The sequence below is a fragment of the Saimiri boliviensis genome, chromosome 11 (assembly GCF_048565385.1).
Source record: "Saimiri boliviensis isolate mSaiBol1 chromosome 11, mSaiBol1.pri, whole genome shotgun sequence".
Lineage (NCBI taxonomy): Eukaryota > Metazoa > Chordata > Mammalia > Primates > Cebidae > Saimiri > Saimiri boliviensis.
In genome coordinates, this window is record NC_133459.1 from 81,667,418 (window position 1) to 81,689,698 (window position 22,281).

Below are 22,281 nucleotides of genomic sequence, written 5' to 3' on the forward strand. Positions count from 1 at the left end.
AGAAAACAGCAATTTTTCTGTATCTTTGAAAGATGTAAAAAGCGTAGATTAGTGCTTAAATTTGAGGAATGTGGTAATTTAAAATCATGTGGCTCTAAAATAAAAAGGTATTTTATTTGTCTGGTTGATTAAAGCTTTATAAAAGCTACGCCATGGATACAAGTGAACCGATAATTCTGGTCTAATGTTGCCGTGGTAACAACTCATGCTGATATAATTGAGAACATCTTATACATCCTGGTTCGAACATTTTCTCCCTGCCATTTTGAGTTGTTCTAGTGGTATATGAAGGAGGCTGGATAACTAGCTTGAAAGAAATTCAGTCTCGTCATGGACATCTTTGGCATTAATCTGATGTTTACTAGTGATATCTCATGCTAGGCAGTTATGCTTTGCTTCTAGGGGCTTCTCTTTTTAAAACAAAAGAAAGCTCTTTTCATTTTCTGTGTGCTGCATGCTCCAGTGTGTGTGTTTACACCATCGGTTCTTCTCCCTCTAGAGATTAGCATAACTCCCTTTGCCGTTGGATTGTTGTTTTGAGCAATATGTTTTGGAAAGGTTGGTTTTCATCATGAGTGGTAAGTATGCTCTCTGAGACTCTGCAGCTGTTTATTTAAAAAATATATACTTATAAAAGGAAAAAATATTTTTGAAGGGGCAGTTATAAAGCCATAGCTACTGTGAATTATATTTTGTGGTGATGCTTTTGTACCTAAGCATTATAGTAAATTGCCTTCAAAAACCATTAAGAACTGTAAATAATTAATGGCACTATTAATAGTCAGTACCAATAATCAGTTTCTGATTTTCTTTATGGTTTGATTTATTGTATTTTTTGGACACTGTTATTAATTGTGTTCTAAATTAGTAAATAGACTGACCATAAGAGAGGATTTTCTTTTAGTATCTGATCCTGAAGATAATTAGTTTAACTTTCCTTTGATTAGCTTTGTCATCCTAATGCTAATTTTTGTTAGATTATTCTTATTAGATTTTTAAAATACTAATCTTGAAAATAAGATGCTGCCAAAATTTTGTTGATGTATTGGTTGCTTTTACCTACAATTTATTGAGAAATAAGGATATAATGATGAAATAAATAGAGCATTTTGGTTTGGTAGGGTTCATTAAAATTTTTAATAGACAGTTTTTTCGGTAAATAATTTTTTAGAATAAGTACACTTGTGACAATGAGTCTCTTTTTTGTTATTATAATGTGATTTATTTTTTCTAAACATTTCCAATACTGTTGTTTTTTTTTTTTTTTTGAGAAAATATACTACAGTATGTACTGCAGTTTATCATAGGGTAAAAGCTGTCACTTCAAGCCAAACCTGCAGCTAAAAATAGATATCCTGTTGTTAGAGTGAGAAATATTTGCTTAGAGGATAATTCATTAGCATCTTTTGCTTAACTAAAGAATAAGATGCTTGGAAGTTAACCTTTGATTCAGATATTTTTAAGAGAAGTCGAATACTGTTTCTCTGATACAGTCCTATAATTTGCATTTAAAAGATTTGGAATTGGAATTTTAGAAACTGAGAGGTGAATTTTTGCTGTATAATGATAGAATTCAAAACTGACTAACCTTTTCTTTCATAACTGGAAATGACCTTATTGTAACCAATAAATATTCTTTATCCTGCTGCAGTACAATATAAACCTCTTAAACACTGTTATATATTTGTTTATAGAATAATATTAGACATTAAAGGGATATTTTAACATGCCAAATATTAAGAATTAACTGGGTTGTTATTTTCCTGTTATTGAAGTAGATCTTTCTGATCTGCTGTTTTAAATTTAAACTAATATTACAAATTCAACATACCCATTCCTTAGGATTTCTGTGGATATCAAAAGTGAATATACCTGGTTATTATACGTTTATTTGTTTGAATCAGGCCAATGTATGTTTTCTCTTTGAAATTTTGGCATATAATCTAGAGTCTCTAGGTAACCACTGTGGTGTTCTGGAGGTTTTACAATAGGATAGATTGGATTTAGCTGACGAAAAATGTTGTTGCTTCACTATTGCTTATTTTTCTTTAAAAAGCTATGCATTATAAATGATATTTGATATATTTGATCATACTGGCCTTCTCTTCTAGCCATGTTCCACCATAATAATCATCGTCATCACAACTAGGCATTCTGACTTTGTCAGGATTGCCCAATTTCAACTGATTTTAATCATGTCATAAATGGTTAAATGCCCTAGCCATTTCAAAATGTGGAAAATTACAAGTGAGGTGTGGTTTTGTTAGTAAAAATAAGCAAATGCTAGGCCTTTTAATCTAAGTCTATAACTACACTTGTGGTATTTATGTGTATGTGGTACTTTTCTCATTATAAGGCTATTCCTTTTATCCTTTGCCAATTAAATGTTAGTTTTTTTCTGAGAATCTATCTTTGGCCTTCTTTTGATGCTACATTCTCTCCAAATAATCTCATCCATGCCTACGTCTTCGATCATTACCTGGACATTCAGTTCAAAAGTGAATTTTTTCTTATTGTCCCTAAATCTGCTCCATTTTCATTGACTCTGATATCTGTTAATGATCTCACTGCCCATGCAGGAAGTGAAAACAGAAACCTTGGTCATTTCTAACTTGTTTCTTACACTCAGGCATGTACTCAGTCATTAAGTTCTATTGATTCTATATCAGAAGTCACTCAATATTCTCCAGTCTTACTGACACCGGGAAGACTTCTAGATCACTTCTTAATCCTATTACAATAACTGCATCACTGGTCTCCCAGCTTCCAGTTTTATATCCTTCAAGGCCATTTTCCACACTGAAATTTTTTAAATGCAAAAATGCCCATTTTTTAACCTAACAAAAATTTTCTACTCCCTGTTGCCTTTAAAATAGAGGTTAAACCCCTTAGTAGGTTATATGTGATCAATGACTTACCTTTCTGGTTTTATTTGCAAAATCTCTCTCATAAATTTTGATCTAACCATACTATATTAATATAATTCCTTGCTACCTTTCCATATTTATATTCTTTATTATAAAAATTTGGAGCACTAGTCAGTACCTCCAACTCTGACCCTGTAAAATTAGGTGATTTATCTGTACTCCCAAAGCAAACTCACAAACTATAACAATTATTTTATTATATTGAAATTATAAATTTGTGTCTCTTTCTAATTTCTAAACATTGAACACAAGTCTAAGTTAGTGTCTTGTTCATTGTATGTTTCTAGTAGTCACCCCAGTACCCCAAACATAGCAAGGAACCCCATAAATACTTACATAATTAATGATTGACTAAATATAATTCCTTTTTATATACTTGAACATTTTTCTTACATTGCCGGTAAAAAATATCAGTGTGAGTTTTGATTTTTTGGTTCAGAAAAATGCAATAACCATAGTATTTACTTGTTCCTTCGTCATCTTTGTAGGATTAAGTTACATAAAATGCTTAAGAAATTAAGTTGTACCAATCAGTACATTTATCTTTCTAGTATTTCAAAAATTGGTTATAAGTATGAAAAGAACCTTCACTTTTAAATGTTTTTGTTACTCATAACACTTTTTGTGAACTGTTTGCTCTTGTTAAGCAAACAACTTCTGTAAAGAAATACTAAAGGAACTTCTCTAAAAATCTATCAAACTATTTTAAGGCCCTTTTGTTTAGAGGATATAGCAACTTACTCAAATAAGCTTAAGCAGAACAAGATACAGGTCTTATTGGGATGCAGAGTATGCCATGAAGCTCAAAGGCAAAAGTAGAGTTGAGCTGTCCCAAAGAGTAGAATTGATTTGGAAAGCTGACTGGAATCATAATAATATCTTTCTCTGGCAAAGATGCCAACACCTAAATAAATCTCAGTTTTTCTCACTGAGATTACATGACATCTTGACTTTTTTCTTTGTAATTGCTTTATTATCCTCATTGTGTGGAGAATAGGTTTCTCTGATGCTTGTGCAAAATGAAGCTTAGTTCTCTGAAAGTTTCAAAGTTTATGGGCTCTCCTAGTTCCTATGCTTACTGATATAACTAGCATAATTATATGAAAATCCTGGGTGAGAACTTTGGCCCAGCTGTAGCTGAGGGCAAATCTCTGAAGAAGAAGGCATGAATTTGCTGTGAATTACAGCACTATACAGACTTGAGACCAACACTTCATTAATTTCCCTTTCTGAATCCTAACTAAAAAATATAAGAAAAAAAAATTGGGAAGCAGTATATCAGTTCTGAAATTAAAGATGAGTATTTGCCCAAATATGTACAAGATTTGATGATCAGACTCCAAAGTCTAATTAACAGTTTTAACTTGAGTAGGTTTTCTTCATGGAAAAGAAATAATAGTTTCACCCTCACTAATTTGAGGGATGAGGAAAATGAGTGGAAGATCCAACACTGCTCATTACTTTGATTCTAAAGCAGCTGTAGAGGGACAACCAAGAATGTATTAGGCCATTCCAAGTTGAAAAGTGGCTTCTCTTTAAATATGCAAGGCTCTTTCCTAACATGGAAGGTATCATCACCAGCAAGAAATCTTATAGTCCTGGCCACATTCCCATTTATGAAGGTCACGGTATTACTTAACTAATAATGTAAACATGTGTACACTAAATGATCTGAAGAGTTTATTCTAACAGCACCTAAATAGGAAGTGAGAAGGCCCAAAGAAAAACCACTTACCTTATTTGGAGCATTTGAAAAGTTTTGAAAAGCTTGTAATTGTTCATGAATGAATAAACAAGAAAAGCAACAATGTGGAATCTATAAAAGAGCATATACACCACAAAACAATAAAGTCACAGTCTTTAAGAGGTAGAGAATGGACTTATATTTAGAAAATATGTTCTAAATGTAAGAGTATAAATACAAAAAATTATAGATTGTATCTGTGTTAATTCTTAAAAGTTTCAAGTGAGCATGGACTTAGTGAACTAAGACATGAAACAAAGATAAAACAAGAAACTAGAATGAAAAGATTACTGGCTGAGAGGCAGGAATGGAAAAGAAACATAATGATGTGATAGGGAAAAGTTATAAGAAAATAAACCTGGCATTTGCAGAATATAAAGTTGCATTAGAGGCAGTAAAGAGCAAAATAGGCACTGCAGAAAATTAAATTAATAACTTGAAGATCTAACTAGATAGACCCTAATAGAATATAGAGGAAATGGACAAGATAAAAATTTTAAAATTAAAAGTATGTTGAATACAAGTAGGACAAAAATTTAAAAAGAAAATAAAAGTAGGACATTTTACAAATTGAATGGATAGGATTCCAACAGAACAGAACAGATATGATTAATAGAACAGAAGCAATCAAAAATATGATTTAGGATAACTTGTTAGTTGAAGAAAAACCTGAATCTATAAATTGAAAGAGCCTATTTTGCTTTGACAAGATTAACAAAGATGCCGACACCTAAATATATCCTGGTGAGTATTTGGAATTTCCAGCATAAGAAAATAAAATCCACAAACATTCCAATATCTTTGCATCTTACAACCTAACATGAAGCTTGTCCTATAAATAAAAAAATCCAAAATTGGAGACTAGATAACTTAAAAATCTTTTGGGGGCAGAAATTATCAAAGATCATAGCACCTTGAAATGCTCAATAAACTGTAACAAGTGTCCCTTTAAATGAATACCTGAATTTGCTGTTTAAGTGAATGCTGATTTAATTAGGATTAAAATAAATTCTCAAAGTACAAAAAAATCATGTGGTAAATGAAAACCAGAGCTGTAAGGGGGAACATACTTCAACTGCACTGAGGACATTTTTAGACCTTGGTGGAGCTTTTGTTTAAAATGGCCTCACAGAGATGGAAGGTAGGTTTTTAAATACCTGCAGTTTAGGATTTCTTAGCCCCCTGTATAAAGCCGGAATCCTACAAAGATCATAACCTCAGTGAAAGCATAGATTAGAAAATAAAACAGTTCTACTGACAAAAGGATAAAATAAGGAAGCTTGCATTTCTTGGCTTGGGTTCCTGGGAGCAGGGGAGGAATATGTGTTCATGTATAGGATGCCTCTCCTGAGACTATTTAATCAACTGCCTCCTCTCAAGTAGGTTTCAGGTTTTAATCTGTATTAATTGTGTGGTTTAGGAACCACCAATAAAATACTTTATCAGAATAGTTGCAGGCCTGTAACATATACTCTACAGGCAGAAGCTAATACAAAACGCTGTATTGGGGCACATCTTCAGACCAAGACCTGCAGGTTTCTTGCAGCTAAAGCCCCACTGAAGTTTGTGTTCACAATCTGAAAGCAAAATAGACGCACACACACACTTACACACATACTGCAAATGATATTGAGATACAACAGGATTCGAACCTGCCAATAATGTCAGTAGACATAGTAAGATCATCACATATGACTACTATATTTAATTAGTGACATAAAAATAAATATAAGAGGAAAAAATGTATATAATTCTAACAGAGACTTAGAATATACAAAACAAAATTGACTTATGTAGGAGAAATTTCATAGATATAGAGAATTCTAACCCAGTAATTGAAGAATACACAGGAATATGTATAGCACTTATAAAATTAATTATATGACTAAACATATAATTTCAAATACTTGATATAAATTTCAGGACATTTCAACAAATTTCAAAGACTTGATATACAGGCTACAGTATATCAAGTATAATTACTTAATTACCACAAGGCAATTAAGCTCAATCAACAATAAAAGGCCTAAAAAATCACACAAATGTATATATTTGGGGATTTAAAAAATTTAACTCACCAAAGAATTAACTCATAAATTTAAAGTCTATGTATCAGAACTTGTGGGGTGCAGCAAAAGTGCATACAGAGTTAAATTTCTAAGTGCTTAAATTAGGAAAAAGAAAGACATTCATGATGTAAGAAAACAAGTTAAAAACACTGCATGGTTACTCAAAAGAAGAAAGAAACTAATAAAGACATGAGCAAAGATGAATGGGTGGAAGGGAAACATTCAAAGAACAAAAATTTCAATCTTGTATGAAATTTTCCAGAGCATTGAAAAAGAGAAAATATTCTTAAATTCATTTATTGATTCCAGGATAGTTTTACAAGTCAAGTATGGGAAAAGAAAATTAGATACATTTTCTCTGAAGTTAGGAATAGGAAAAGGATGCTCACTGCCATTGTTTCTGTATGTCATTGCACTTTTAGTCATAACTTGAGCAGTGAAAGACGAAAAATGTGGAGAGAACCAAATCGTCATTATTCATGTGTGATTTGTGATTGTTTACATAGAAGACTCAAGTTAATCTACCAATGTGATTTCAGAATTGATGAGAGTCTGGCAAGAATGTCAGATATTTTAAAAAATCAATATATAAACATCAACCATGTTCTATACATCAGCAACAAACAAAAAAAAGTAATTTTAAAAAATCTCCCTTTTACAATAGCAACCAAAGTGCTAAAAACCTAGATATAAATCTAATAAAAGTGTAATAAGACCTTTAAGGGAAACAGTATAACATTCTATCAAGGATTATTTACCTAATCTTTAACAATAAGATATAATTTTATATTCATTAGATTAGCAAAATATGGAAAGTCTGACATTAACAAATTTTGTTGAGGATATGAAGCATCAAGGATATGGTGGGAAAATAAATTGATGCTACCATTTATTGAGCCATTTGTTACTGCAGAAGTTGATACCATGCATTCGTTATCATCTAGGAATCAATTCTTAGCTCTATATTGTCTGAAAACAAGACAAAATATTTGAATTCAGGCCTCTCTGGAAAATCATTGACATATGATTGTAGTAGATACAATACACCTGCAAGAAAAAACCTTGATGAACAATGAAGGAAATGAAGTATATTTCAAGGAGCATTTCAAAGATTGTCTGGGTCATTAGTTTTAGGACTATAAATTTACTTTGAGTTTTCATTACAAAATTATATAGGAAACATCACCAGTCAAATATAGCATGGATGGCCTGGAAAATCCTCAGCATCCCCAGATGGAGAGCTGTTGGGAGAGAAAGCATGTACATGTGATTACTTGTGAATGAATACACTGTGAATTCATAGTCTATCCATCTATCCATGTAGATGCTAGTAATATGTTAATATATTTCTTTCTAGAATGATTATGTAAATATATGTCTCATTAAAAGTGTTCCTATTTTTCCATATAAAACTGTAATAAAAATTTTGTTTTTCACAGTTTCATGACGCAATTATGCTTGTAACTAAGACTTGAAAAATTGACAAGTAATAAAACAGAGAGAGTAAAGAAGAGTAAAATAAATATTGCAACAAGAAGTATAACTTTCATTGCCTATTAAACTTCCAAATACTCATTTATATGTGACTTTTGTCTTTGTAGAAAGACTAATTAATCCTCTTAGAAATCAAAAGTAGGCATAGTCCTATCCAATAAACTGCACAATTACAACTGAAGTGTTAAAGCTGTTTTTTATACCCACTATCATTTTCAAAGTTATAGTGAATTTAGTTTGAATCAATATGTTTAAATATGATGAGGCAAGTAAAGTGCCCTGTCAGCAAAGTAAACACAATTATTCTTCCATTTCAAAGGATATAAGATGATAATTTATTAAAATATTTCCCGAGAAGAATTTTGGTTGGTTAAAAAAAGGATATCCAAAGAATTTCTTTTAATCCTTATATAAAACGTTTTTGGTGTGTATGTTCAAGTTTTTTTTTTCATTCTATTTCTATGTGCAGTACAGTAATGAACATGTATGGATGGGTAACTTCTTGTAGTTATGTTATTTTATATGTTATTTAATCTCTGTTTATTCTTTTTGATCAAGCACGCAAGTCATCAGATGCATCTGGTAGGAAAACTTTTTTTTTTTTACAGAACAATTCTGTTACTTTGATTATTGTAAGCTAAATTTTTGTGAGATATTTTTGTGGCAATTAGAATATTTTGTATTGTTTTTACAGTTCTGTTTACTGAAAATATTTTTAGTGGATGTGGGGAGGGGGAGGGTATTTTTAGAAATACCAAGTAGAGCTCTAAAGAGGTAGATGTTTTTAAATAGGGATGGAAGAAGACAGACTAATGTGTGCCCCTAGATGTACACTTTCCAGAGATTTTAGCAAGATTTTGGAAGAGATTGTTCTCTTCTGTTACTTAATGACAGAACTTGGTATTTTCATAGGTAACTTCCCTTCGTTTCCATTCTGTTTTGTTCTTTCTGGCATACACTAAATAATTCTTAAACGGAATAACGCTTTTATTAAGGTAAATGAGGGAGATGAAAATAATGACAAAGACAGTAGAAGGAACATAAATTATTATCATTTCAGCAATAAATTTTTCAACAATTATTTCAAAATTGACACTATTAAAACATATCATATTATTGTTTATGGTTCCTAATATTTTATCTTTTTCTAATAGAAAATTTTATAATAGCCTTGTTCCTTATTCCCTACAAAAATCGCCATCAGGGTTTAACTTACTGAAAACTGTAATCCTCATCATCTCTCATTATTTTATCTGGATCCCCGCTCCCTTAGCAAAAGATCTTGCCTTCTATTTCCCAGAAGAAATAGAATCTAGCAACTGTGAACTAACTCAGTTTACTCCTCTTTCTACCCATCCATTGAAAAGTATCCCTATGCCAAAAAATACCTCGATGATTCAGCACCTGCTTGCCTGGGCACTTCATCTCCCGCTGATGTTTTACATATACCCAATGCTGTGGTTATTAAAGTCAGCTGCTATTTCCTGGATAAACCATGCTCTTCTTCCATCCCATTTTTGTAAGATCACCTCAGCCTAGAAGGTCTTTTTCCCCAACTTTATCTGCCAGAGGAATTCTTTATCTTTCAAGATTCAGCACAAATGCTGTGTCCTCTGTTATGCCTTACCTTACTGTCCAAGAATTTCCCTCTCCCAGCTCTCACAGCACCTTATAATTGCCTTTTGTTGTTGCCTTTGTCCTATTCCATTATGATGATTCATGTAAGCTCCTCATTTTCTTAACAGTGGTGATACACTTACTCTTTGTAGTATTCAGAGTCTGGCTCAGAATCTGACACCACTAAATGGTGCTCAATAAATATTGTTGAAAATATTGTTAAATCAGCACTGAGGAAGTAGAATGACTGAAAAATACTAGTCTTTTGGGAAGAAACCAAGATTTTTAATTAATAGTGTCTTTCCTGCAGTAGATTTTGACTGAACAACATAACTTCAGAGATGGTATTGCAATAGTTACAGGATATGTATTTCAATATTTACTTCTTAATATTATTATGAAGACTATTGTTATAAGAACTTAAAGTTTTTGTTAGTTTTTGTTTTAAGGAAAATAAGAAGGGTATTGATTTTGACACTAAAGAGCAGTTACTGATTTTACTTCTTTACTGTTTAATTTTAAGATAACTTATTTGAATAATGCAGTCAAATAATTGAATTTCTACATTAACATTTTATATCTGTATATAGTATTCTGAAAAAAAATGTGTATTGGTGACTTCATGCTAATATGTTATTTTTATTCATATAATTTAATCATTGTCTAATTTATTTTTTGGATCAAGCTTGCTCCTCTTCAGAAATATCTGGTAGGCAATTACTTTTTAATAAAACAAATATTACCTTTAAAATTTTTTATTTATTGTTTGCAAGTTTTTACTTTCCTTATAAAGTTATATTTTTATTAATTATATCGAGTTGATAAAATATTTTCATTGATGAAGGACATGGTTTGTTTAGTTTTGTTGGGTTTTACCTATATAAATGATTTATATTGCAATTTCTTGTGTAATACTTTAGAAAGAATAACTATAGCATCATGAAACAGTAGAAGTTGTACAAGCCAGTATAAGAAAGATTAATATATACCACTGAAATTAGATTACCCAGGTTAATGAGTAGTTTTTGAAAATACATTTATACTGTTGTAAACTTTGCATGAAACAGTGAATATTTTAACTGTGTATTTACCCTGGAAGGTTTTTATTTTGTTTTTTTCTATTGTCGGTTTGTTCCTTTTCTATTTTTCTTATATAAATTGAATAAAAGTTAGAGCCGTGTAAAAGAAGAAGGTGAAATTTGTCTTATTAAAAAGAAACTGGAGAACTCAACATTTAGAGTTGTAATCTGTTTGTGAATCTTAAAGTAGATTTATAAACTCTAAATACGAAATATGAATGATACTCTTTCAAGACTCGGATAATGGCATACTATAACAATATACTCTTTTATAAGCAGTAACCTAGTTTATCTTACACAGCACCCAAACATATTTAATAAATACATTTGTTAAATGTTAATAGTGAAACATTCTTGTCATAGTAGAAGTATCTAAATTATATGGGATGAAGTTATGCTGTGCCCTCATTTTCAGGTCAGTTTTCCTAATGTTTAAAATAAACTTTGACATCTGATTTTTAAACTATGTTCTAGGTATAAATACATTAAAAATTTGAGGTGAGAATAAGAACTAAGTTGTGCTTTTATATGCTTGTATAAATGGATAAAAATTGTCTCTCTTTTTTTTCATCTCATGAATGTGGGCGAATATGTTCCTGCAAAAAAATCTTTGGTGAACATATAGATTCCGTTGGTATGCTCATTACCTTTAGAATGCAATGCAATAGACTCTTTAAATGATACAAACAGAAAAAATATATATTTGAAAATGTATACTTCCAGAAATAAATTATTTTTTGTATGTGTCCTCTTTTTAGTAGTACCTAGTTTTCTCAGATACTGACCAATACAGAATAAAATGTATTGCAGAAAAATTATTTGAAGTATTTTTTTCTTATGAAGAGTTATTAATCACTGTTAGATGCTTTGGATTTAGGTACCTATCCTCACACAGCTAGGAAGTATTAGAGCTAATATTGTAACTCAGATATGCCAAGCTCCAAAACCATCACAATAGTTTAAGTGGTTAAATGTAGATATGGCTTATATATTAGAACACAATAAGTAAAGCAAAAAATTGAGAACTTGAAAGCATATGCTTTTAGGGAATTCTGGGTTGAATGTGAAGCAGTATTTGAATCTGACTGTCTCTCTCACATCTTATTTTATTATCTGCAAATGCTTTATTTCAGTGGATACAAATTTTTTAAATAGCTAGATAAGAGAAAGGCATTTAGAAGTTACATACACCAGTATCTAAATGTAATAAAATTCAAAGCAAATACATGTGGTTCTAGATTGCCTATTGTTTTAGGGTTACACATAATCCAGTATATTGTGAAATATTTATTTTTGGTAGATTTGTTATTAAAAGATGTATATTTTGGTTAACATGTTTTTACAAAGAATTAACTATGTTCATCTTTGCATCTACATAGTACACATATAAACTGGAAATTTCATGTGTAGATTTTTTATATGACAAAAATATGTTTCAAGGACAGGTTTTCCTCATGGAACTACTAACAACATCATACTTAGTGCCCATCCTTTAATAAGGAAATCGCTTTATATGTTGATGTAATTTGTAAAATTTAATATATTTGATTAATACCCATTTCTGATAATTGTCACATAAGACCTTTATGAAAACTTTTATTTACTTTCTTTAGTATTTGAGAGTAAACTCAGGAATATTGATAAGTACAGAGAATATTTTAAAGAATTTCTCGCATATTCTATTAGTGAATAAAGTTAAATAATACCTGAAATTTTTCTTTTAGCTTATCACCAAGGAGGGAAAAGGAATTTTTTTTCAACTTACCATCTTTGACAAATACTACCACTCCATCCTTTGATCAGTTACTTTTTTCTTAACTCCAGATCCACTTAGCATAAGGTGACAGGCAAAGCTGAAACAGGATGTTAAGGGTGTTTTTTTACCTTCCCTGACTCTCTTCTTTGTCTCTAAATTATTTTTAATCATGTAGGCATCTGGAGAGTTTATATTGCAACTTGATGTGCAAGTTCTATAAATAAAGATAACTAAAAATATTTTTCACAAGAAACAAGAGGTGTATTTTGGGAATCACAAGTTGTTTTTTTTAAATGCCACAGTGCATGTTGCAATAAATTATGTTTTTAATTTAATTTATAGCCATCATGTCCAAGTGAATGCCATGTGCAGATGTATCTGCTCCATGGGAAAAAATAAAATCTTACATATGAAATCACTCTTTTTCAGTTGTAACTAGTACATTAATTTTTAGAAGTAAGAATGACTCGAACCATCCTTAATTCCAAGAAAACAACAATTTGGCCAGCACAGTGGCTCACACCTGTAATCCTAGCACTTTGGGAGGCTGAGGCAGAAGGATCACTTGAGGTCAAAATTTCAAGACTAGCCTGGTCAACACAGTGAGACCCTATCTCTATAAAAAATAAGATAAATAGCCAGATATGGTGGTGCACATCTGTAGTCCCAGCTATTTAGGAGGCTCAGGCAGGGGGATTACTTGAGCCTAGTAGTGTGAGGCTCTAATGGACTGTGATCATGCCATTGCATTGGAGCCTGAGTGACAGAGCAAGACCCAGTCTTAAAAAGAAGTAATAAAAAGAAAAGAGAAAATGTAAGAATTTGCCCTCCTTAATCCACCCCTCAAGAAGAATTAGATTATATTTGGATGATTAGGTGAAATTCTTTGATTCATTGTTTTAGTACATGCGATTTTCCTACAACGGGAAAGTTCTAAGTTTAAAAATTCTTTTTCTCAATTTTTCTAAAATAGGCATTCTGAGAGTATTTTACAAGAAAACACAAAGAATAGTTTATACAATGTAATAAAATAATGTCTTCAGAGATTCATACTCCTGTTACTTAAAAACTAATGCCTGCTTTTGGTGCCTGTCATCATCATTTTGAAATCTCAAAACATTTAAAATGCCAAAAGCCGTTTTGGTTAGCAACAGTGTTTTGCCAAAGCTATCACATTGGTATGACATTTATAAAGAAGGAAAAATAAAATATACTTTAGAATAGGTACCTATCTCACTTTAATACTACTGTATCATTGGGAACATTAAAGAATTTGTGAGCCCTTTGCTAGTATAGTCAAGTTTTATTCTTTTACCCAAGGATGTGAACAACAATACATTTCGTTAATGCCTTTTTATCTCTTTGGAATATTTTTTCTATTTATTTTTAAACATCTGATATTGTTTTCTAAAATAGCTTTTGAAAAGGTGGAAACTTTTAACTGGTTCATTTAATTTACAAATTAAAAACTTCAAATCATAGCTCTATAAAATAATATGTATATTTGATACCCCTAATGGGTATCAATATATAAACATTTGGTTTTGAATTGCTTTACTTTAGTGTACATTTTAAATTGGGTATTCAGACATTTAGTTTATGCTGCAAATTTAGAATGAAATTGTTAACCTGGATTTTTTGTTGGTGATGTTTTGTTCTGTTTTTACGTCTTTGTTGGTGTCCTTTATGTGTTAGTCTGTGCTTTTATTTTTTCCCTTTACCCTTAGTAAAAAAAAAAAAAAAAAAAAAAAATCTAATAAATAACATAAATCCTTACACCTGAAAACAGTTCTTTATAAAAATCAATTATTTTTAAAATTCCACAAATGTTAATGTTCTCCAGATGTTTTCAGTTCTTGTATCTAAAGGCTCTGTTAGTATCACTGATGACCTTTTTACAATCCCTATTTTGTCCTAGATTAATTTCTGAGTTTCTTACATTACTTTCTGGTATGTTTTCAGGAATAGAATTTTTGTTATGACATTTGAAATTATCAAAGTGATTTCCTTACAGAACAATGTTAGAGATTCTTAGAGATTTGAGAAAGTTTTTAGAGATACTAAATAGCTCTCTGATGTATCATGGTGATAAATATACATTTTATCACAATAGATGACATGACTGTTTTCTTAAGCAAGAAAACATGTAATATAAATATTCTTATACATAATTAAATATTCTTACAAGACAAATTTGTTTTTATATGTATATTTTCAGTGAAAGAGTTTCTAGCCAAAGCCAAAGAAGACTTTTTGAAAAAATGGGAGAATCCAACTCCGGTAAGGAATATTTAGACTTTTCTACAATTTAAAGATCTCTTGTTAATAAAAATCATGATTCTTGCCTAAGAAATTTATTACTTCAGAAATTTTAATTTTCTTAGTAAACAGAAGCTTAAAATGGGACTTTTGCCAGTTATATTTTGATGTATTCATAATCTTAATGTATATCTAAATTGCAGAAGGAACTAATTTCCAGTACAATACCTAATTATAAATTTTGATACTAATTCCAATTGCTATACAATTTTAATATTTTTATTAAATACAAAAATAAGAGTCCTTTTGTACAGTTTAAAATTCTCAATCATAGAGAATTTGGCTGTCAACAACATTCCTGGTACACAGGCATCTTTTTTATCATTTTGTTGGGGTATGTCCTATATAATTTAAGTATTTTTAGATCCTAACTAGGATCTAAAAACTGTTTATAAACAGAGCCATCTATACTTTATAAAAATAATCTTTTAGAGTTATAAATAATGAATAAATTTTAATAGTAAATTAAATTTTAAAGTCTTCTTTCTAGCTCAAAAGTTTATATTTCAAGTATTTTCGCACTGAAGAATTCTAAGTAAATGTTATTTAAAGATGCCATTACTACCAAGATTTAGAGTATGACCTATAAGTTAAAACATAGTCACAAAGATTAAACATTGTGATTACAAAATGTAGACATTGTGTAACATGAAACTGTAAGAGAAGTAAGGAAGATAACATATTTTTATAATACAAAGAAAAGCAATGAAAAAACCATAAAGAGCAAAAATGCATGTTCTGTTGCCTATTAATAAAATTTGTTTTAATTATTTAGTTGGAACTATGGTAAGATTTTAATCCATCTATGTTGATAAAACCTAAAATTAAAGATAAATTAATTCAATCAGAATTATGAGTGTTTGCATTGATAAAAAAATCTCATAACTAAAAATTACTTCAAATTTTAAATTGTGAAATCAAAATATAATGAAAACAAGTTATAAGTAAAACAGAATTGCTTGCTCTCCGTAATGATCCAACAGGAAGCTAAAATGGGTCTCAAAAGGCAACATTTGATTTGCAATACAGATACAATCCAACTACAGTGAACTCCAGTACCTATTCAGATTCCTCATTGGATGAAGAATCATACTGCATCACATTTTTCTCAAGCTAAACACTGCATACTGGGCCTTCAAAATATTTTTCCGATATTTTCATGGAGTTCTTTGCATTGAAAACCTATTAAACAAATGGGTCAGCAATTACTGCTTGTTGCTGTTTAACACATAAATTGTTCTAATAATTTTCATTTTGTTGTGGCAAGAACAAATTTTAATAGATTGATGTATCCAATTATTTGCTTCTTTTCGGTGGTCAAAGCCAAACAAAGATGTTTCCTTATAACAAAACATCTATTCAAGAAAAAAAGAGTTTGATTATTGTTCTGGGATTCCGCCTCTTGGTTCTTTGTAGAATGAGGAACGCTTCTTTCCTTATTGCTACTGTTTTAGATAATACTGTGTCATTACAGCATACAGAGAGAAAGCCACGAGGCTCTCTCATGCTGCTGTTATCTAGTTCTACAAGCTTATATAAGACAGAAATGAAGCAAGATGGATTTCTTCATAGGTAACTTTAGTGAAAGGGCTCTGATTCCTTAGTTTATCTATTCATTACAGTTATTTGCAAATGCATTAAGTCTGTATTGCTTCTATGACCATCAGTATGCCTCTAGTCAGTTTGTAATTATTAAAATACAAAACCGATTTATTAGAAGTTCAGTCCTAAGATTAAAAGTTCAGTACTAGGAATGCGTACTGGCATGTAATCTTTAATGTTTCAGCTGAGGCTCTTATTTCCTTCTATTACTATTATGTTCTGTTTTGCAATACATTCTCTCCTCAGATATTAAATCCTTTCTTGTTCAAAGGGAAAAATAGAACCAATAACCTGGAATCTCAATAGCCTTTTGTATTGCTTTTAAATGGATAGTTATAAATTGAATCATCCATTATGATTATGTATTATTGAAGCATTTATAATTCTCATAGTGTTTTTATGAGAAGTTTTAATTTTATTTGTGTATTTATATGTAGAATAATGCTGGACTTGAAGATTTTGAAAGGAAAAAAACCCTTGGAACAGGTTCATTTGGAAGAGTCATGTTAGTAAAACACAAAGCCACTGAACAGTATTATGCCATGAAGATCTTAGATAAGCAGAAGGTTAGTATATTTGTTGTTATTTACCTTTAGGGTAAACTTTAGTTTTATCAGCTAGACTATTAAACAGATTCAGTATAATGACTTACTATTGACACCTTGAAATAATTTTATTATTACATTTACTTTTTATCCTTATTTATTGTAACTATATGATTCATAGTTATTATACAGTCAGCCCTTCCATATCCATTGGTTCTGCATCCATGGATTTAACCAATCACAGATTGGGGATATTTGGGGAAAAAATTACATCTATACTTAACATGTACAGACTTCTTTTTCTTATTTCTTAAACAGTACAGTATAACAACTGTATACATAGCATTTACAACATATTAGGTATTATAATTAAAGTATATGGAGAATATGCATAAGTTTTATGCAAAGCCTCTGTCATTTTATATAAGTGACTTGAGTACTTTGGCATTTTGGTTTCTGCCATAGGTCCTGGATCCAACCCCCAGGGATACTGATGGACAGCTGTAATTTATTGTGACAACTATGGACTAATTTGTTATGTAACTAGTTAAAATGTATACAGTAGTGACCTAACCACTTCATGTTACAGATTTTGAAAACCTGAAGCCCAGAGAGTTGAAATAATCTCCAGAGTCAGATAGTTAGTTAAATAGAAGGCCTAGATTAAAACACAGATCTGAAAGAAAAAACAAAAACCCACAGATCTGGCTCCTACTCAGTTTCTTTGCTCAATATTATTGGTATACTCCTAATTTTATATATCAATACCTGTCTGGTGTCTTTAATTACTTTTCTTACTCATATTTATTTAACTTCTTGACTTCTGTGACTATTTTCGCATTGACAGACTCTAGCAAGAAGGAATGCCACCTTCTAATGATTTACACATATACAAGAAAATTATTTATATGTCTTGCTAAGGTCACCTATTCTTAAATTCACAATAGTATCACATATGGAATAGAATTACAATCTTCATGAAGCCAACGTAAATTACTTACCCCTTCTATTGGGTAGAAAATCCGGAGCAAGCTTAAGTCTAAATGACTGAGGATACAAAGATAGTTTTTGTGGCCAGGTGTGGTGGCTCAAGCCTGTAATCCCAGCGCTTTGGGAGGCCGAGACGGGTGGATCACGAGGTCAAGAGATCGAGACCATCCTGGTCAACATGGTGAAACCCCGTCTCTACTAAAAATACAAAACATTAGCTGGGCATGGTGATACATGCCTGTAATCCCAACTACTCAGGAGGCTGAGGCAGGAGAATTGCCTGAACCCAGGAGGCGGAGGTTGCGGTGAGCCGAGATTGCGCCATTGCACTCCAGCCTGGGTAACGAGCGAAACTCCGTCTCAAAAAAAAAAAAAAAAAGATAGTTTTTGTTAAGAAGATAGTTTTTCCCCCCAATATTTTGTGTGTCCTCTTCTATGGCAGTATAAATTAAATTTTTAGAATTTATACCTATTTTTATTTACACATTATACAGTGAAGATTGTTCATTTTTACTCACTATTTTTTAATTATGGACTTTCTCTTCGTTCATGATTTTCTTACTGATCTTCTGAAGTATTTGAAATCAGTGTCTAGTTATTGCAGAGATTTGGACCAGCTTTTATAGAGGACTTTAAGTCATTAGGACCTTAGTATTTTTACATTAATTTTTAATTTACTTTACGTAATTATATATTTGTTTATTTAAGTTTAATTGACGTAACTAACTTTTAAGTAATTTCTTATGGGTCTGTTTCTTATTCCTACTTAGCTCTCACTTCTTAATTAAAGCTGTAGTTGACCTTCATAAGACCAAGTTTTAAATCCTCTATTAGGTTTTTATTTGAATACTATTATTAAAAGTAATGGCAAAAACCGTAATCAATTATGCACCAATATAATTTTTGGTAATTGTTGTTATCTTCCTTATCCAATTCTAACAGCTTTGCTTATCCAAGTTCATTACTTGATAATATAATGTTTTAATTTTGCTTAAACACATTAAAAATATTTATCTCTCAATTACAGGTCGTTAAACTGAAGCAAATAGAGCATACTTTGAATGAGAAAAGAATATTACAGGCAGTGAATTTTCCTTTCCTTGTTCGACTGGAGTATGCTTTTAAGGTAAATTTTAGTAATATCTAAATAAGATATTTTCAACCTGATTTTTTTAATGTGAAGCTATAAATAGGATTCTAAACCAGATAAGCCTAGAGAATATAATTAAACAAAACAAATATCTTTAGAGTTTATGTAATTAAATCCTATTGTGCTTATAAACTCAGCTAACATTTGAAAAGGTTTTGATTTTCTTTGGAGAAATTGTTCAAGGTGATATATGCAATTCTTCATGAGTTGCTATTATAAAATGAAATATTTCAATTTATCAAAAACCGTAGGGATATCTTATTAAACAATTCTTATACTTAACACAAATTAATACACCCATCTTCTTTTATTTAACCCTTTTTGCCACTGTCTCACCATCTTCTTTTTTTTTTTTTTGAGACAGAGTCTCGTTTTGTCGCCAGGTGCCAGGCTGGAGTGCAGTGGCGCGATCTCCGCTCACTGCAACCTCCGCCTCCCGGGTTCAAGCAATTCTCCTGCCTCGCCTCCCAAGTATCTGGGATTACAGACACGTGCCACCACGCCCAGCTAATTTTTTATATTTTAGTAGAGACGGGGTTTCACTGTGTTGGCCAGGATGGTCTTGATCTCTTGACCTCGTGATCTGCCCACCTCAGCCTCCCAAAGTGCTGGGATTACAGGGGGTGAGCCACCACACCTGGCTCATCTTCTTTTACTTAGTAATTTGAGTTCTAGTCTTTTCACTTATACAAAGCAGAATAATTTTTGTTTCACTATTGAAGTGTCTGAAAAATTGTACAAGATTTATTATGTAAATTGGCCACTTTTCAGCTCTTTGGAATAATACTGGCATCTGTCTGCAATATTGAATCATATGAAACATTTTAATCTTTTTTCCCCTTTATTCTTTAGATTAAATGAAAACCTATGTATTTAAGATATTAAAATGTAAATATTCTTGAATTATACATAAAATGTAAATATTCTATTAACTTTTTCAAATTGTTTTTTCACTTTGTTATTTATTTGCATATATTATAGCACTATTTTATTGCCTGAGTGTTTAATTGTTTGAGAACTAGATGGTCTCTGCAAGAAAAGGAAGAGCAAAAGTCCCAGACTAATTTGTGACAAAAATAACTAGGAGGGGAAAAACATGAGTGTCTCTATATAGAAAAGCTAGAGCATATTTCATTGATTCTTTATTTCTCAAGATTATTAATCTGTCAGAGGATATTAAATTTTTCTTTTTCTAATTCAATATGATATGATTTAAAAAATTTTTACCTAAGTTTAAAAATTTTATTTCCTTTTTATTTTTTCATAGGATAATTCTAATTTATACATGGTTATGGAATATGTCCCTGGGGGTGAAATGTTTTCACATCTAAGAAGAATTGGAAGGTTCAGGTAACTAATGCTTTTGCGTTCTTCAAATCTCGTATGCTTGTGTTGTTTAACCAAATTTTTAAGTTAATGCCAATGCCAAAAATTTATTTTGTTTGATTAATATTTTAGCCATATGAAGTGTTGTTAGGTGGAAACAAAGAGGCCACATCATACACAAGTTTTAAAATTCAAATAAAAGAACTTGGAAGGCAATTTAAATGTTATACTATTGGTAGGTTTTATGAGGGTCCACTATTTGAAGATTTTTCAGAAAATGCAAAAATTAATTGAATTTGAAAATATCAATATTTATTAAACAAACATTAATAATATAACTCTGGGACAGAAGATTGTGTTAAGGATGAAGATGGAAAATAAATATACAGAGAAATAATAATGGTATTATGGTAATAAAACTATTAAAGTTTGTTTTTCATAAATTTAATTCTCCTTTAAGTTCTTGCTAAGTTTAGTTTTGATAATATATGCATAATTTAAGAGTAGTTTATACCTCATCAGTTTATGACTAATAAGACCTCACAGTTATTAAAATAGTTTATAGAATCTGATCGTTTTACCTGTGTGCAATAGTTTATAAGCTTCTACTGTTCATTAATAATCACTAATAAAATAAAGCTAAAGTAAAAAACAGATACAGCTTCATTCTGTTTAGTATGTTAAGTCAAAGTAAAATGTAGAGACATATCTCTAAATTCAACATTTTATTGAAGAAGCAAAAGTTGCAGTTTGAGGCATATACACAGACCAGGTGGTCTTCAATGTGTCTAGAAAATAAAGAGAAGGTTGGAAGTTTTATAAAAAGGAGAAATTTTACGTTTATTTGTTTTGAAACAAAGTTTACTAGGACTAGTCAAGTTTTGGGAGCTGGCAAGCTGTGATTGGTGAGTGATGGTGGTAGATCAAACTAGTCTGAGTTGCAGTAGGTTGTCTCAGTAGCTGTTAGAGAAAACTGGTTTCAACTTACAACAGGCAGTTTCAGCAGCTAGGCTTATAGAAAATTTATTTTATTTTTATTTATTTATTTATTTTTTTCTGAGACTGAGTCTTCCTCTGTTTGCCAGGCTGGAGTGCAGTGGTGCCATTTCAGCGTACTACAACCACTGCCTCCTGGGTTCCAGTGATTTTCCTGCCTCAGCCTCCCAAGTAGCTGGCACTAGAGGTGCCTGCCACCGTACCCAGCTGATTTTTGTATTTTTGGCAGAAACTAGGTTTCACCATGTTGGCCAGGCTGGTCTCGAATTCCTGACCTCAAGTGACCCACCCTCCTGGGCCTCCCATAGTACTGGGATTACTGGTGTAAGCTCCCATACTTGGCCTTAATTCTTGGAGCAGGGGACAGGTGCTGTGTGTCCTGAGTGCTTTATTTCCCTGGCCCCTTGACTCTGATTTAGTTGCTTATGATGAGAATCAGCTTTCATATTTTTCTCTTTCAATCAAAATCTCTGAAAGCATTGCTGATCAACCACCTTGAAGTTAGGCTTAATTGTTTGTTGGTGCCAGGATGGACTTATTCTAGTTGTTTCTGTCCCATATATGAGAGAAGGTATGGGGAGAGGGGCCGTCTCTGTCACGGAAGTAGGTCACATTCAAGTAACCAAGAGGCCAGAAGGTAAATTTTTCTCAAAGTAGGTGTTTGTCT

General features: G+C 31.3%; 1 protein-coding gene across 8 annotated transcripts in view; it reads left to right on the forward strand.

Moving 5' to 3' along the window:
• Positions 1–22,281, forward strand: part of PRKACB (protein kinase cAMP-activated catalytic subunit beta) — a 136,977-nt gene that overhangs the window by 69,449 nt on the left and 45,247 nt on the right. For 4 of the 8 annotated variants that reach the window (XM_010347080.3, XM_074381088.1, XM_003921368.4 and 1 more), the window contains exons 2-5: positions 14,905–14,966; positions 17,045–17,173; positions 19,170–19,268; positions 20,560–20,642. In XM_010347080.3, the coding sequence (XP_010345382.1) occupies positions 14,905–14,966; positions 17,045–17,173; positions 19,170–19,268; positions 20,560–20,642 (373 nt within the window). Of the gene's footprint in view, positions 1–8; positions 579–8,792; positions 8,817–10,536; positions 10,561–14,904; positions 14,967–17,044; positions 17,174–19,169; positions 19,269–20,559; positions 20,643–22,281 lie in introns of those variants that run through there. The other 4 variants (XM_074381083.1, XM_003921370.4, XM_074381084.1 and 1 more) reach the window with 3 other exon arrangements.